At 39.3% G+C, this 16,862-nt stretch overlaps 1 protein-coding gene across 2 annotated transcripts in view; it reads right to left on the reverse strand.

The window, feature by feature from the left end:
• Positions 1 to 16,862, reverse strand: part of GMDS (GDP-mannose 4,6-dehydratase) — a 551,250-nt gene that overhangs the window by 445,923 nt on the left and 88,465 nt on the right. For both annotated transcript variants that reach the window (XM_077809143.1, XM_077809142.1), the window contains exons 2-3: positions 12,219 to 12,263; positions 3,049 to 3,136 (exon numbers count right to left, since the gene is read on the reverse strand). In XM_077809143.1, the coding sequence (XP_077665269.1) occupies positions 3,049 to 3,136; positions 12,219 to 12,262 (132 nt within the window). In that variant the 5' untranslated portion in view covers position 12,263. The remainder of the gene's footprint in view (positions 1 to 3,048; positions 3,137 to 12,218; positions 12,264 to 16,862) is intronic.

A 16,862-nucleotide genomic window follows, 5' to 3' on the forward strand; every position in this document is an offset into this window, starting at 1 on the left:
CTCCAGTACTGCCTGGAGACCTGTTTCAAAATAGTTGCCATGGAACAGACTTTCCTGAGATTACAAGCCTAATTCTTCCACATCAGATTCAGATAGTTATCATTCCTCTATTAGAGAAAAATGATCGAGAAAGAATGTCAACATTAGTATTTGCTTTCTTTCTGGTGTTCTATACTTTTTTCAGTTTCCTTTCAAGAGCTCAGGAGAGGTACCCAAAAAAGAATACTGTAGCTATTTATTTATTTTCTTGTGCTTCAGTTTACCATGCTAGCCATGATGTTTTAAACTGTAGTAGACCAAGTTCTAATACGGTCTTCGCTGGAAAAACTGGGAATAGCATTCCTCATAAAAATATACTAATTTATTTTATTGCTCTTCAGATGATCTTTTGCTATAGCAGCTAGACGATTATTTTCAAGTTTAAAATACAAAAGACAAGCCTTCCATAATGGGTAGCTTTGACCACCACTCGTCTTTTTTCAAATTGTGTAAGATAAAAACAAGCAAAAGTCAAACCAAATAAAAATACATCTTACATTATGTTCTGAGGCTTGATAGACTTGGGCTCTGTTAAAGCATCCAAGCGAGCAAATTTCAAAGACAAAGGCCCTCAAATGAAAAAGTTCTCCTGTCAGATGTGATGATCTGATTGTTAAATGCCTAATGGAAAGGGGGGAAGTTTGTTGCGAGGTCTACATTAGAGAGAAATGGTTTCAGCTTTCTCACCAAACATAGGTGATAAAGAATACCATTAGCAATCTGAGAATCCAGGAGCAATGACATAGGTAGCACCCTTCCAAGACCGAAGCACTGTGGCAAAAAACGGTGATACAACTTCAATAAAAGCAGTGACACATAAGTAGGTCCACACATTTATTTCTCTAAATGCTCAGCAAGAATTGCCATTGCCAGTGTCAGCAAGTACTGGTTCTGTCTTTGTGATGATTTGCGGAATCTGTCTTCATACAGCTTAAGAACTCTGTGTGATTTTGGGAGTTCTTCATGTGCATCTGTATTAGACTGAATGTGGGGCTTGCTGACTTCTCTGGTGTCCTTCTACCCCCATGTGATGGCAACACAGGGCAAATAGGGGGTCACTATACCCAGATGGTGCTCTATTCAAATAGAAGCATCCTTGGACAGAGTTGGCTGCTACCAAGAAGAACCAGTTTGCCCAGAGGAGCTGGTAATTAAGGTCTGATCTACGCTTAAAACATAGGTCAACATAGCTATGACACTCAGTGGTGTGAAAAATCCACACCCCTGAGCACCGTATCTATGTGACCTAACCCATATTGTAGACACAACTAGGTCAACAGAAGAATGCTTCCATCTACCCAGTTACCATCATTTGGGGAAATGGAGTTCCTGCACTGATCAAAAACCCTTCCGTCGTTGTAGCCTGCATCTACATTACGGGGTACCATAGCTATGCTGCTGTAGCACCTGCAGCGTAGACATGCAATGGATCACTTGACAAAAGGGACTGGAGGTCATAAAAGAGAAGGTCTCAGTCACCATTTTGAGAAAAGAGCAGAAGTAGAGGAAACTGGGCAAAAGAGCAGAAGGGCACTGACAGCAAAGGTCAGAGGGGTAAGAGCATCCATGATTATGAAGAGAAGTCATGTACAGGAGGGGGAACCTAGACTGCTTCAAGGACTCTCTAAGCCAAATGAACTTTCTAAAGTGGTGATGAAAAGGAGACAGGAGAATGCAAGGCTGCATGTGTTATTTATGTGTGTGAACATTATTCATGTTGAGTCACAGATAACCAGCTTTCATCCAGACCCCATATTTTGCCATGAGACAATGGAATCCAGATTTGAGCCTCACTAATGTATGGATAATACATCTTAAAACATCTCACTCTTCCTTAACAGCTTCAAATAGTCATTAAAAAGGAGGATCGAAAAAAGTGAAAAAGCAAAATCCACATGCAGCACACTTTTTTTGGACCAGACCTGTGCCTAGTCTCATAGGTCAAAAGAATCTACCCACTGCACCAACTGCAATTCTCTTACTCCGCTGAACCTTGATCTACTGTGTAGCTTGGAAGAACTCTTCATATTTTACTATATTTTTTATCTGCTACTATCCTGCAAGCTACGGTGTAGCTGGGGCTTGCTGCAAGCTACGGTGTAGCTGGGGCTTGCTGCAAGCTACGGTGTAGCTGGGGCTTGCTGCAAGCTACGGTGTAGCTGGGGCTTGCTGCAAGCTACGGTGTAGCTGGGGCTTGCTGCAAGCTACGGTGTAGCTGGGGCTTGCTGCAAGCTACGGTGTAGCTGGGGCTTGCTGCAAGCTACGGTGTAGCTGGGGCTTGCTGCAAGCTACGGTGTAGCTGGGGCTTGCTGCAAGCTACGGTGTAGCTGGGGCTTGCTGCAAGCTACGGTGTAGCTGGGGCTTGCTGGCTTGCTTTTAAAAAAAAGCCCTAAAGGCAATGAGAAAGTAAAACTATTTCAGTGCTAGAGCGATATTCCATACAGAGTTGCATATAAGATGATCCTCCATTTTATTATGTAACTAAAAAGATAATTACCCTCAAAACTTGTTTTACTCCAGTGATGCTTCACATTGCCAGCCTCCTAAAGCTCTCTCAACCTCACGCAGCTTTTTGCATGTCTAGCCATTCACTTCTCTTTTTATTGATCATCTTGGTGTAAGAAAACTGCAACATCAAAATTTGTACTGAGTACAAGATGCCTCCCCACCCTCTCTCAATGAATTACTTTAAATATTTTTGTATATTCTTTCCGCCAATTCATAAGTATAAAATTTTGCATCAAATTGAATCTGAAAACTGCTTTCATTTCTTACTGAGATAGAGCTTCTGATAGGAAGACAGACAAGAAGAATGGCTGGCTGATGAACAACAAATTTTACAACAGATCCCAAATCTCCACTGGGAAGAGACAACTTTATAGTGATTACAGGCTGGTATGCTTTAAATAAAGAGGATTTGTACATCGACAGGAGAAGATATACTATAAAACAGAATTTACTGCATGAAGAAATGTAGAATGAGAAACAACTATACAGACAACACCTTACTTCCTTCAACGTGAGCCTGCGGATTCTTGTAGAGATGCTCAATCCGGCCAGTGTTGAAAGAACTAGATCGGCGAACAATTCCATGCACCTGTAGTTTAAATGGGAATAGAAGGATACAAAAAGAAATGGGGCTTCTGTCATACCTTGATATATAATTTAAAACAGCTCTTAGAACTTTTTTCCACAACAAATGCTGCAATTAACCACACATCTGGTAAAATGTTCGGATACCATCAGTGAACTTTGATTTGGATTTTTTTGCATAAATAATTGGCTAAGAAAAATTGTAAGATAGCTCTAATTCTGTCCACCATTCACCCCATCCCTATCCAAAACACACAAGTGTATCAGGTACCATTGACAGGCAACTCTCTTCATTCCTGAATCGAAGACAGAAAGCACGTAGCAGCATAAATTTGTCAGTGACTTAGCACAGAGTACTTTATGTTCAGCTCTTTGGTGCTGCCTTCTTTAGTCCGATATCCTAAATGTTTTATATCCTCTCCTGTTAATTCCAGTGCACAATTGCATTGTGCAGATATTTGATAAACACTTTCAATTACTCAGGAGTTGTGTGTGTTGAAAGTGCAAAAATAGACAGACAGAACAGGACCTAATTCCAAACTCTTGACTCAGTGTTCTGAGGTAGGAGATGAGAACACGAGGGAGCTTAGACTTAAATGGAGAAAGGTAACTTCCCTGAACTGACCATGATAAATGTCTAAAAACAACTGATTAGCTGGAACAAGAATACATGCCTGGCTGACAAAGCCTGTTTGTGTCTAACACACTAGAGAAATTGTTCAAAAACTGATCCCATTTCCTCTTTCTGTAAAGCTAGCCTCCTCATTGCTGCCAAGGTTTGTGTCAGTTTAGGTCACCAAGTGCTCCTCGCGCAAGTGGAAGCTTCAACTTTAAACACCTGACTTTTTCCAGATATTTCTGAAGTTTTCCCGTCATAATTTGATGCAACTCGCTTGCTTGGGTTGGGCCATCTCTTCTCCTATCATCACGCCTTCCCCCCCCCCCCCCAATTAATTTGTGGCCAACAGCCTTAAACAACCTGGACTCAACTTCTGGATGGCGACCGCTGGTTATACATGCAAAAGTCTCATTTTGTTTTGTCTAAAGCATACAAAAATTGACTAAACTATACACCTGAAGAACTGAACTGTATAACCTAGCCATACAACTTTCAGAGTTTTAAAATGTTTTAATCTAACTAAATTCACAAGCTAATTTTTGAAAGCAGACCCTAACATTGTAGCCATATATTGTTACATTTGAAGTTTTTTCATGCCCAAAGACACTGATCTGAGTGTGCAAACTACATTTGCCATCCATCTTACCTAATTTGTCTACACGATGTAATTTGTGCTCAATTTTTTTTTATTATTATTATTAAAAATCTGATATGGAAATATGGTGCGTACTGTTTTAAATGCCAAGTTGAAGGCCTCTGAAAATTTGAGCCTTGAGGTTTATTGTTTCCATTAGACCACACATTTCTGTAGTACTGTGAAGAAAATGTTCCACACTAAAAATCCACATTCTGCTGTGTTCTTTGTAGAACTTGTTTGAAGAAGTTATTTTTGTAAGAATACAATTTTAGTAAAATGCGTAAAAAAATACATAGGCATAAAGGCATTAAGATTTTGTTTTTATGAGGTTGCACAAAATGCTGGAAACTTTGTATTTACTAACTCAAAATGTTTTGTTTACAGGCACATCAACAACCTTTCCATTCTACCAGCAAAAAACTTTTCAAATTTTCTTTAAAGTAAATTGAAGTACTCTACGATTTCTAAAAAGAAAATATTCTGACTTCAAGTCCTGATTGATGAGGATATATCTTGATTATCTGAATTAAGCTATTCTGAAGTTCAAGTTTACATAAACCATAAAGCACTGCCAGCTCAAAGCTTGACGAAAGACTGTATTTGCCAAAGTTTTATGTGGCAGCTGAATGGCTATGACACCAACAGCTAACCACTGAAATGTGTTACGTGCAAATATCACAGAACTTGATGAAGTTCCAACAGATAAACAGATCAAGAGTGTCTTGCGTCCAGCGATAAATACAAACCCCATTTTTATCTTTTTCCCCTCCTCTCCCCTTTTTTTTTTTTCCTGTGTGTACATACAAGAGAAAGAAAACCTCCCAAATGCTTAATCCATGACAGCTAATATTAATGTAAGAACTGATGAAAGGTGTTCTGTCTGCTTGTGAGACAGGTGAAATGCAAACTTTGTGACAATGCCAAAATGTGTGCAAACTGGATTATCTAGTTAAGAGTGAAGTTTAATGGATCTCTCTCAATAGGGACGGATTTTTTTAAATAAGCTCAAATTTAAAAAAAAAAGTTTTGTGGCTGATTTTACTGTTAGACTGAAAGAGACTTTTATAAACAAAGCTGAGTAAATTGTTAAGATTTCATGTGTTTTGAAAAAAGTACATTCACTTTCCATTTTACTGAAAAGGAATATATTTTTTCCTGAAAGAAGTTGGTTCTACAGAAATCCCCAAGAAGAAGGTACTATAAAATGCACAGGTAAATTGGTTGAAGTAACCTTTGAAAACATTTAAAAATATCTAGTTGAACTTGATATGATACACACTAGTGTGATTTCTGTAAAGGAAAATGTATTTAATTTGAATTCTTTGAATATTTCAACAAATTAAAGAGGAATGGGCTGGTGTGTGTTATTTGAACTTTCAAGAAGTATTCAGCAAAGTCCCTCACATTAAGGAAATTAAGTAGTCACAGGGCAAGAGGTGATGTTATGGATTAGAAACTAGCTAATGGACAAATAAAAATAAAAACATAGAAGTGGGAATAAGTGGTCACCTTCCAAATCATGTCAAAAAGTATTGTGACCTAATATTCTTCACTAGGACTGGGGGTATTAAATCAATTCTCTGGTAAAAGAAAGGAGCAGCGATGTGAAAATGTTTGCCGATAATGCAAAATTACAGAAGACTGAGGAATTTCTGAGGGACCTAACAAAGGTAGGTGAATGGGCATCAAAGCAGAAGAATTATGTGCTGAGAAATGCAAGATGTAACACACTGGAAGGAATACTCTGACCCATACTTGTCCATTACTGGAATTACTGGATACTTAGTTAACTGCAATCATCATAGAAGAGAGCTGACAATCATTGCTGAAAGCTCAATTAAAACTATTTCTCAAAGTATAGCAACAAACAAAATGCATATGGAATAACTCCCAGTATTACTTCCCAACTAGTATAATTCTGTTATATAAATCAATATTGAACAATCACCTGGGACATTGCATTCAGTTCTGGTTACTATCTCAAAAAGGATATACCATAAATAGAAAGGGCTCAGAGACAAAAACAATTAGAATATTGAAAAGTCTGAAAAGTCTGAAAGAGAATGAAGCTAGTTGGTTGAGAGGGAATGCTACAAATCACTAATCTGAGCTGAACCTTATGTTCCTAATTATAATGGATAACAATATTTAGATTGTAAGAGCCTTGGGACAGGAACTGTGTCATTTATATTTTGTACAATATTGTGTATATTAATAGTTCTTACAAAATAATTATTAGTCTCTAATGATGAGGGAGAGTACAGAGGCTAAATCTATATATGAAAACAAAATGACTAAAAAACAAAGCAACAATTTGTAACAAAACACCACTCCCCCCCTCACAACTGAAATTCCTAATTACCAGTACAGATTAGTGATTTCATACAAGACAATACTAAGATTCCCTACTTGGAAGCCTAGCACCATTTCTTATACCGGGATTTGATGAAGTTACATTAAATGAACATGGACAGACAAGTTGCTGTCTGCTCACACCAGCTTCATCCCCCTCTATCTGATGTGCATAAAAAATGGTTACCTACCTCAGCTGTTTTTCAAGATGTGTTGCTCGTATCCATTCCATTTCAGGTGTGTGTGTGCTCACCACATGCACCAGTGCCTGAAGTTTTTCCTCCAGTGATATCTGTAGGGCCAGCTCTAGCGCCCTCTGGACTCGTGAGCATATGCGTCCGTATAAGGGGTGCTGCCAGCCACCCCCACCCCACTTCAGTTCCTTCTTGCCAGAACTCTGACAGAGGGGAAGGAGGGCAGGTAGTGGAATGGACATAAGCAACACAACTCGAAGAACAGTTACAAGAGGTAGGTAACAGTTTTTTCTTCAACTGCTTGCTCACGTCCATTCCACGTCAAGTGACTCACAAACAGTTCCTCTGGAGGTGGGCAGAAGTTCATGGACGTGTCTATTTTAACACTGCTCTGGCAAAGCCAGCAGCATCTCGGGCCTGCTAGGCGATGACATAGAGGGTCACGAAGGTATGGACAGACGCCCACGTTGCAGCCCTGTAGAGGTCCTGGATCAGGACATGGGTGAGAAAAACCGATGCCTGCGCTCTTATTGAGTGAGCTGTCACTAACTGTTGAGGTGTAGCCTTTGCCTGCTCGTAGCAGGAACGGATGCAGGAGGTGATCCAGAATAAAATTCTCTAAGATGACACCAGGAGACCCTTCATTCTGTCAGCCACTGCAATGAAAACTTGAGAAGACTTGTGGACGGGCTTGGTTCACTCAAGGTAGAAAGCCAGGGCACGTCTGACATCCAAAGCATGCAGACGCCGCTCCTCGTTGGAATTGTGCAGCTTTGAGAAGACAACTGGCAGGAAGATGTCCTGATTGACATGGAATTGTGATGCCAGCTTTGGCAGGAAGGCTGGGTGAGGGCACAGCTGGACCTTGTCCTTGTAGAAAACTGTATAGTGGGGTTCGGCGGTTAGAGCCTTAATCTCGCCAAAGTGATGGCTACAAGGACGACGATCTTCCATGACAGGTGCAGGAGAGAGCAGAATGCCAGGGGCTCGAAGGGAGGACCAGTGAGCATAGTCAGAACTAGGTTGAGGTCCCACTGGGGAACTGGATCATGGACCTGCGGGAAGAGCCTTTCCAGGCCCTTAAGAAGTCTGATCATCATTACATGTGAGAAGACTTATCTGGATGGGAGGATGGAAGGCCAAAATAGCTACCAGGTGCACCTTGATCGATGAGAATGCCAGCCCTTGGTGCTTTAGATGTATTCCAGGATGGATTGTAAAGATGACTGAGAAACAACCACTAGTATAACCACTTGCCAATGCAAGAGGATGTTCCAGCACCGTCAGTGGTGGTAAGGAGGAACTGAAGGGGGCAGTGGCAGCACCCCTTATATCGACGCATAGGTGCGCTACTCCAGAGGGCGCTAGAACCAGCCCCCTTTGGATTCCACTGGGGGAAAAACTTCCAGCACCAGTGCATGTGGCAATCACACACACCTGACATAGAATGACCATGAGCAAGTACTCAAAGAAGAATTACATTAATCTGAATGGAGAGAATCTGGTACAACGCTAGAAACACTGAAGCAAGAAAGCACCACTCCAAAAACAAGCATGCATAAAAAAATGGCATGCTTAAATCACAGTTGAGAACATTAGACTTGTAAAAGTTAGAATTGTCTAAGATCAGCTGTATGTGAGACCCCTATCTGTATTTTCGAAAAGCACTGGTACAATGCTAAAGCATTATCTACCAGCATCTCCCATAGAAACACACATTTGGTTTTATTTTCTATGTACTGAAGCAAAGGGCATTCCCCCATGCATTGCTATCCTATCCTTGAAGCCCTGCATCTCAGCTAATATCCCCTTCACAGACAATAACTGGATTGAACCCCCTATACACCCTATCTATGCCTATTTCTTAATTGGCCAGAGTGATTACAGTTGAGAGATTCTAGGTAATTCCTGCCCTAAAGGAGCAGCGAGCACAAGCTTGCACAGCATTCTAAGTCTTTAACAATAGACTGGCACCAGGAATCATACCCAAGTATCCCACATGGCCATATATGGCACTGCCATTAAGGCCAAGATCCAATAAAGCACTTCAGCACTTGCATAAGTTTAAGTACACAAGTAATCAAGCCCATTGACGTCAATGTCACTATTCATGTGTTGAAAGGTATGCACGTGCGAGTGCTTATTAGGTCCTGAATCAGTAACAAATACGTTTTTAAAGGACTTTATACTGTAATTAAGAATGCTACCATCCTTAATCTCAGCTCATGCCATTGTACTTCTCCCCACCCTTCCACTTTCAACATCATGAACGAAGATTGGAACATCAAAGTAAATTTCCTTATTCGTGTGCTTGAAGGGAACCCATTTCCATTACAACCAAATATCAGCTTATCTGTCTGAATGTGTATGAGGTGACATTGTTTTTGACACAATAGGTCAGGTGACAGCAACTATTATCCAAATAGTTATAATAAATATTAGAAAGTTTAAAACTATAGATATAGCATACCAAATTTTAGCCAATGATAGAATATTAACAATTGCCATTTACATGACATGTTTCAGTTTCAAATCCCCTTATAAATAGTAAGTTAATTTTCCTGACACATTAAAAAATTAGTTTGGCCAATTTGGCCAACGTTACTGAGGGCCAGAAAGAAAATATGCATTTTCACCAGTTTTTTTTTTTTTAAGACCTACAGGACGATAAAGACTTCAGTCCTACCAGAAGAGATTTCTTCCTCATATGGCATCTCCAATTCTATTTATGCACGATGGGATTAAAAATAAAAAAAAAACCAAAGACAGCAATAACATCTTTCAATGGGTGTTTAATACTAGTGTATTTATTAAATTGTGTTGGAAATTAGTTTGCCTTTGTAATCACACTGCAGAATACAGAAAGAGCCATGCCCACAATAGGATGATCAGAAATATGCCACTTACAAGCTTTAGTTTAACAGTTTCTGTATGGTTAGAGATGTTTTCATCCAAAAATGGTGTTAGAATACTATACTATGAACCACTTAGGTAGGACAGTTTTCAGCACAGATAATGTAGCACTCAGATACTGTGATGAAGTACCTATGCAGATAAGAAGGATATTTACTCTCAATGGAAGTTCTTTGAGATGCGTGGCCCCTATCTGTATTCCACATGCTGGTACACATGAGTGCCACATGCCCGAGCCCAGAAATTCTCACAAGCAGTACCTGTTGGCTCACACATGTGCACCCATGCACACCCTGACCACAAATCCAACAGCTGAAGCAGAGGGGATGGAGGGCAGGAAGTGGAAGATAGGGACCACACATCTTGAAGAATTTCCAGTCACAGTAAGCAACCTCCATTTCTTCTTCAAGTGCTGGTCTCTATCTGTATTCCACACATGGGTGATTGACAAGCAAGGCCTTAGACTACAAGTGGGTGCAAGGAAGCCAGCAACAAAAATGCATGAACTAAGCAGAATAAAAACTATTTACAATTATATTGACAGGTTCTAGAAAGAAGCTGAAGGAAGAGAGGACACAGGATTCCGACTAGACCATGCAGCAGTAAGAAGGAACCGGAGAGCCGTCAACCAGCACTGGTTCTTATACCCTCACTCAGGAGCATAAGGAGACCTATTGCACATATGCAGGCTAACGGGCACTGTTTGTGAGAATTTCTGTACTCGGGCACATAGTGCACATGCATACCCACATGTGGAATACACATGGGGCCAGCACTCAAAAAAGAAGTTAGAATGGGTCTCTCAAAAAAAAAAAAAAAAAAAAAAAAACTTTCTACACTACTCAGAGAAGTGTGCTAAAAACCTGGTGGAAACAATCATGTTTAAATGTGGTTATAGCCTGCACAGTTCTGGTACCATTGTGAACAGGGCCAGACTGCACAATTTTATCTGTAAGAAACGTAGGTGGGAATGCCGAAGCTGCCTACACTAAAAAAGTGTAGAGTTCTTTTCCGTTTGGGAAAGGGAAGCAAACAGAGAAAACTATTAACTGCCAACGTACACAACAGTGAAAATCACTATTGTAGAAACTACACAGGTCTCCTTGTCCCAGAATTTGAATTATTCCTAGCAGATGTTGCTCCAAAAAAAAGGACAGAAAGAACAGAGTACTATGAAAGAATGTAAAAGATGCATAAACACTCAGAAGGACAGGTGAAGAATAATAACCAAGTTGGTAGAGATGGTAGAATTAACTAGGAGTGACAAAATGAAATGAAGAAAAAAATTTAGGATGGATATATCAAGAAAAAAGTTTTCTTATGGTGAGTTCTGTTAAGCTGTGCAATAATTTCCAAAGGAAAGTAGTGGAAGCCCAGTCTCCCTAGACCCTTAACATTAGACTGAATTAAAAAAAAAAAAGAGAAAATAAAACAATACTGCATTACTAGGGAATGGGCCACAAGTTAATAAGCGTTCTTTTTCTCTCTTTGTTGTATGATTAAGACTATGGGACAGCCTTTCACTACTGAGCAGGCATACACCTGTGGCTATATAGTCACAACAGTACCAAGTAATTGTGTATCGTAGGATACGGTAACTGTGTGACCTTTGCATTGCTGACATCAAAAACAACAATACTGCTGTATAATCCCTGGGATAGGCATGTGACAAAAAAAAAGATATTTATTTTCCTTGTACTTAAGCCTATCAAAGTCCAAGTCACTTCACAGCTTACATTAGAGTCCAAACTCAAGGACAAAAGATGCAAAATGACAAGTCTCACGCATTTGGTTGCATCAAGGTTAGTAAACAAGGCTCAGATTCTTAGCACAGAAGTCATAAATCTGAGAAAGTTAAAAAAAACCAACCCTGCACAATACTACACTCCAGTCTAAACCTCCATAAAGAACCCAGAATGCCTATTAGAAAGCAACCTCCGGATTTAAATTTTCAGTATGAGCCTGCCATGGATTAGCAAGGTTTTTATTGCTTAGTGCAATTTCAAAATTAAAAATTATTTCACTGGGAGTAGTTTTTTTTGGTTGTTTTTTAAATGTGGTGCATTACATCATAAATTATTCCCTAATTCTTTTGGCTTTCACAAGTTGCCGCTTATCTAAGTCAGCGGGAAGCATGCAAAGCAGATATACCCAGAGGAGGAGAGAGAATCCACCAGTGGACACTAGATGATAAATAGTACAATAAGCTGGCAAGATTACAGGCTAGGCTGCACATTCTTTACTAGAGTTTTGATTTGTTATCTAGGGCTGAGTGGAAAACATACGCAAAGGAGGACAGCAGCAAAGGAAGCTAGAGGTTGCTGTATCCAAGTGTTTCCATCAGCCTGCAGTCGGTCATTGAGTCACTCACCTCATAGCCCTTTTCCAGCAGGAACTCAGCCAAGTACGAGCCATCCTGGGAAAAGAAAGAGATAGGAAAAAGTTAGAAACAGTGACTGGGCATGGAAGATTTAGATTCACTACGGTCTTTAAAATATTTTGAATCTGAATCTACTGGATCAAAGCATATATTTCATTTAAAACAACAACTAAAGGGCACCCAATTTTTAAGTTTAACTAGCAGTATGGTTTAAGATAACCCATCAGCAGTAACTTAGAAACTTCTGTCCCTCCTCTCCTTAAGCCTTACACCGAACTCCAATTTAATGCCTTGAGGAGAAGGAGGTGTTTTGCTGTGTACATCAGAATTGGACTATTTTAGAGATCAGGAGGAGGAAGAAAAAAAATTAAAAAAATCGGTGGGGCCATCAGAGAGAATACTGACCGCAGACACTGCATGTTCTTTTACCAATTGACCTCTGTCTTAAGCACCACTGATCATTCCATATAATATTAATGCTTCCATGTCTGTGACAGAACATGGACTAGGCCTTTTATTTTAATTCTATTTACTTCATTTGTTTGGTTTCTCAAAATGCCTTTATCAAGACCTATATTCCAATGTACAAACATGAATGTAAAAACTATATTTGTGGTGTGCGTGTTGCTGGGTTTCCTGATTTTGCCTTTTTTTTTCGGGGGGGGGGGGGGGGGGCGTTAATTTCATCTTGTTCATCACCACTGATAGGATTACCACTAATTATAAATCATTGTATTACACTTATCAACGTATTAAATCTGGCATTATTGCAATGATAGAAAAATGTCTCTATAAACAATATAAAAAGTCACAAGCCACATATAGAAAATTAACTGGGCATCCATTCCCTGCAAATTTCCCTTCTTCCTATTGTTATTCTCACATTCATTATTTGTTTAAGACTACAATGAATCACACCCCAATCATGCAAAAATGTATGTGGGTATTGAACTTTACATATACAAATTGTTCTACTGAAGTCAATTAACCTGCTGTAGTGATTCTTTAAAGGAAATGGGACTAACACACAAAGTTTACAATGTGCATAGGTCTTTGCAGGGTAAGGCGAAAGACACTATCTACAGTAAAGTGAACACATACATTCATTTAGTCCCATTTTTAAAGACATTTTCAGTCCAGCAAATTGTGCTACTTGATCTTTCATTTAATGACAGCCTGGAGGAGGGTGAAAAATAGTAAGTAAACCTTGTTGCTGAATTTGGAACTTGAGATGCACTAGGAGGCTCTAAAATGACAGGGTTGCCAGTAGAGAGTGTTTACTATATTGATGCTGAAGTTGTGCATAAATCCATGCAAAATGACAGGGTGTGGTATACAAGGGACACATTTTGTGGTTTATTTAAAACTCCAGCAGCTTTTCTTTTCTTTCTGTGACCTAAATATTCTGTTTTATAGGCTTTTATAGACCAGTGTGGAGAGAGAGGAAAAAATAAAAAGACTCTTGGCATATACATAATTTCTTCTACTATATACATGATATACATGCATTCAGCTTTTAAATGCTCAGAGTCAGACAAAAATCAGATTATGATGCTGGTTAATTTGGAACATGACAAGCCAGATCTGCCATGCCACCAACGGAAATGTTGGAATAATCTGTGGTTCCATAAATCAAAGGACGAAGAATAAGACTCAACAGAAAAAGCATTCACAATATAAAATTTACAGTAGAAAAGTCCTGGGAAGTATGAGAGGTTTTTTAGAAGCAAGCAGACCTGTAATTTACACATTTTTTAATTCCCCTAAGATGAAAAAATAAAAAAAGTGCTCAATGTTCTGCCTTGGCTGCATAACCTGTTAAAAAAGGCAGAGGTGAGAGTGCCAGAGACCCAGAGAGAGAGCGTGAGCCTAGGGGCTTGGAGGGAGGGTAGGGGGAGAAAGGGAGTGCTGTGATTTAGAAAGTTGATGTGAAACAGACCTAACCAGGATTGAACCCTGTCAGTAAGGTCTTGTTCTTCTCACCCGGGCTGTTTCTCAAACTTTCCAACCACACTGGAACATTCTGAACCAGCAGTGGCATTCACTTCCTTTGCACTTCCTTTCCAGGTCTATCAAGTGATAGGGCATGGTTTTACAATGAGTGGGAAACAGGGAGCAAGTGCAAATGCTACTGGTTTCTGGCTTTAACACAGCACAGCTGATTTACTGTCTGGTAATCTCACACAATGCAGATTGATGTGGTCCTGCTCTGAGATATAGTATCACAGTTAGTCCTAGAGTTTCTCATTACCCTCCCCCCGCTACCCACCCCCTTTTTATTTCAGTGTGGTAGCTGTCAATGAATGCTGTAATCAGAACAGTGATTAAACTGACATAAGTTTACAACTTCTAGGTACAGTAAAGTTTCAATCTTTCTTAATGAGATTGAGGAGCAAAGGATATTAAATGGCTGAACAAAAGCAGATACCTTCCACTCCACAAACATTACTAAAAATTTGGGAGCTCTATTTACTGAAAAAAATGGAGGGAATATTTAAGGAAATGTATAACTATACTAGACTGGTTTTTCAGTCTGTTTTCAGCTTTTGCTTTCTTTGAGTCACATGCCCCCCAGCCATTCCATTCCATCCATTCTTAACACGCATTAGTCTAGAAGTGGTGTGGAACAATACGAAGATGACGACTCATGCAAGAAACTAAGTAAGGCCTGGGGTTTTCTTCCCCCAACTTAAACTATTTATAGGGCAATCCTGATCCTAATTCTTAATACTCAAATGTGGGGACTAGCCACTTCTGGTAAGTGGAAATCAGATACAGAGCGTTTAGTCTAGATCTGTTCAAACCAAAATCCAGGTGAAGATTAAACAAAAGTTATTGATGTCTGTCTTTGCTGTCAGATCACTGCACTTTTGTCCTAGTGAACTTCTGGCCATCTTGTAACTGACACCAGATTTAAGTATTTTAAGCCAAAAAGCCCCAAGACCATACTCATAAAGGAGGGCATTAAAGTTCAGAAGAGGATACACAGTGTCAAGTGTTGGAAAGCTTGTTTTGCCAATGTCTCTTGCAGATAAAGGACTTTCACTTCCAGTGTGAATCTTTCTGTAGCAATATGCATGAGCACTTATCGCACTTAAAAGCCACCTGCAAAAAACAGCTTCACTTTACTTGGAAACTATCCCAAATGTGAAAAAAAAATGTTTTATTGGTGATGTGCTCTTTTCTTTGTTTTACAGACACTTAAGTTCTCTGGTTTAATTACTGTATTTTTAAATGTAAAGCACACTAATGAAGTATGATGCATTTTGATATTTTGTTGAACAATATCAAGACTGGAAGTATGATGCCCCATGTCCATGAACAGAGCAACCATTTTAATAGCACAGGCTGGGTTGAAGAAATTGCTTTTAATAAGGTTATAACAAGGTTTGGCCCTGGACAAACAAGCCAGATCAAGATTAGCTTTAGCCCGATGTGGTCAAAACCAAGTTTAACTGCTTTGGCTTAGTAGGTGATGCCTTATCTGCATACTGTAATATATTGGGCTTGGTTTCAGAGTGGCAGCCGCGTTACTCTATCAACAAAAAGAACAAGTACTACTTGTGGCACCTTAGAGACTAACAAATTTATCTGGCCATAAGCTTTCGTGGGCTAAAGCCCACTTCATCAAATGCATGCAGTGGAAAATACAGTAGGAAGACACACACACACAATGAAAAAATGGGTGTTGCCATACCAACTCTCACGAGACTAATCAATTCAGGTGGTCTATTATCAGCAGGAGAGAAAAAAACTTCTGTAGTGATAATCAGGATGGCCCATTTAGACAGTTGACAAGAAGGTGAGTAACAGCAGGGGGAAAATTAGCATGGGGAAATAGTTTTTACTTTGTGTAATGATCCATCCACTCCCAGAAGCCCTCTACACCTGTTGCGTGTCTGTCTACTATATTTTCCACTGCATGCATCTGATGAAGTGGGCTTTAGCCCACGAAAGCTTATGCCCAAATAAATTTGTTTGTCTCTTCTTACTCTGTTCTTTTTTCTGAAACCAGTCCTGAATTTCCTGCAAGGAAAATACAATAGGAAGATATATAATTAGTGCTCATATAGTTACATATAGCTGCAAGTTACCAAAATAACCCTCTTTCAAAAAAGTCTGAAAGTAATACAGTAAAATGTTATTTCTGCTGAAAAATACATACTTCCAATAATTTCTGATGACTTATGGAGGAAACAGGTATTTTTTTGTAGCTACTATAAACAGAACAGTGCTACACTTTGTCTACAGTCCTCAAGGCCATATTTGAGGGAAAACTTTAAAATGTTCAAAAAAGGACTTCATACGGGGGGAAAAAAAAAGACTTGTGAACTCTAAGTATTTACCTGATGTGTTAAAGCTCCCACTCTCCAAGTACAGTAGTTGTTTTATTATGACAATTTTTATTCTAGCCAAGTCAGACTAGGAAAACAAGTGTCCTTTTGTCTATACAGACCAAAAAAATGAAGGCAATGAACGTATATAAATGTAAACCAATGTCATATTCAAAAAAGGTTCCTCACTTTCTTGCAAGTTTCTGTAACAGGTTAACTGCAGTATTATGTAAGTATTATCAGGAGGGAAAATTATAAACTGCCAAAAAAAATTTTAATTCTACTTCAGATCTTGCTCTTT

This window comes from Eretmochelys imbricata, chromosome 2, assembly GCF_965152235.1.
Source record: "Eretmochelys imbricata isolate rEreImb1 chromosome 2, rEreImb1.hap1, whole genome shotgun sequence".
In the NCBI taxonomy this organism is placed as follows: Eukaryota; Metazoa; Chordata; order Testudines; family Cheloniidae; genus Eretmochelys; species Eretmochelys imbricata.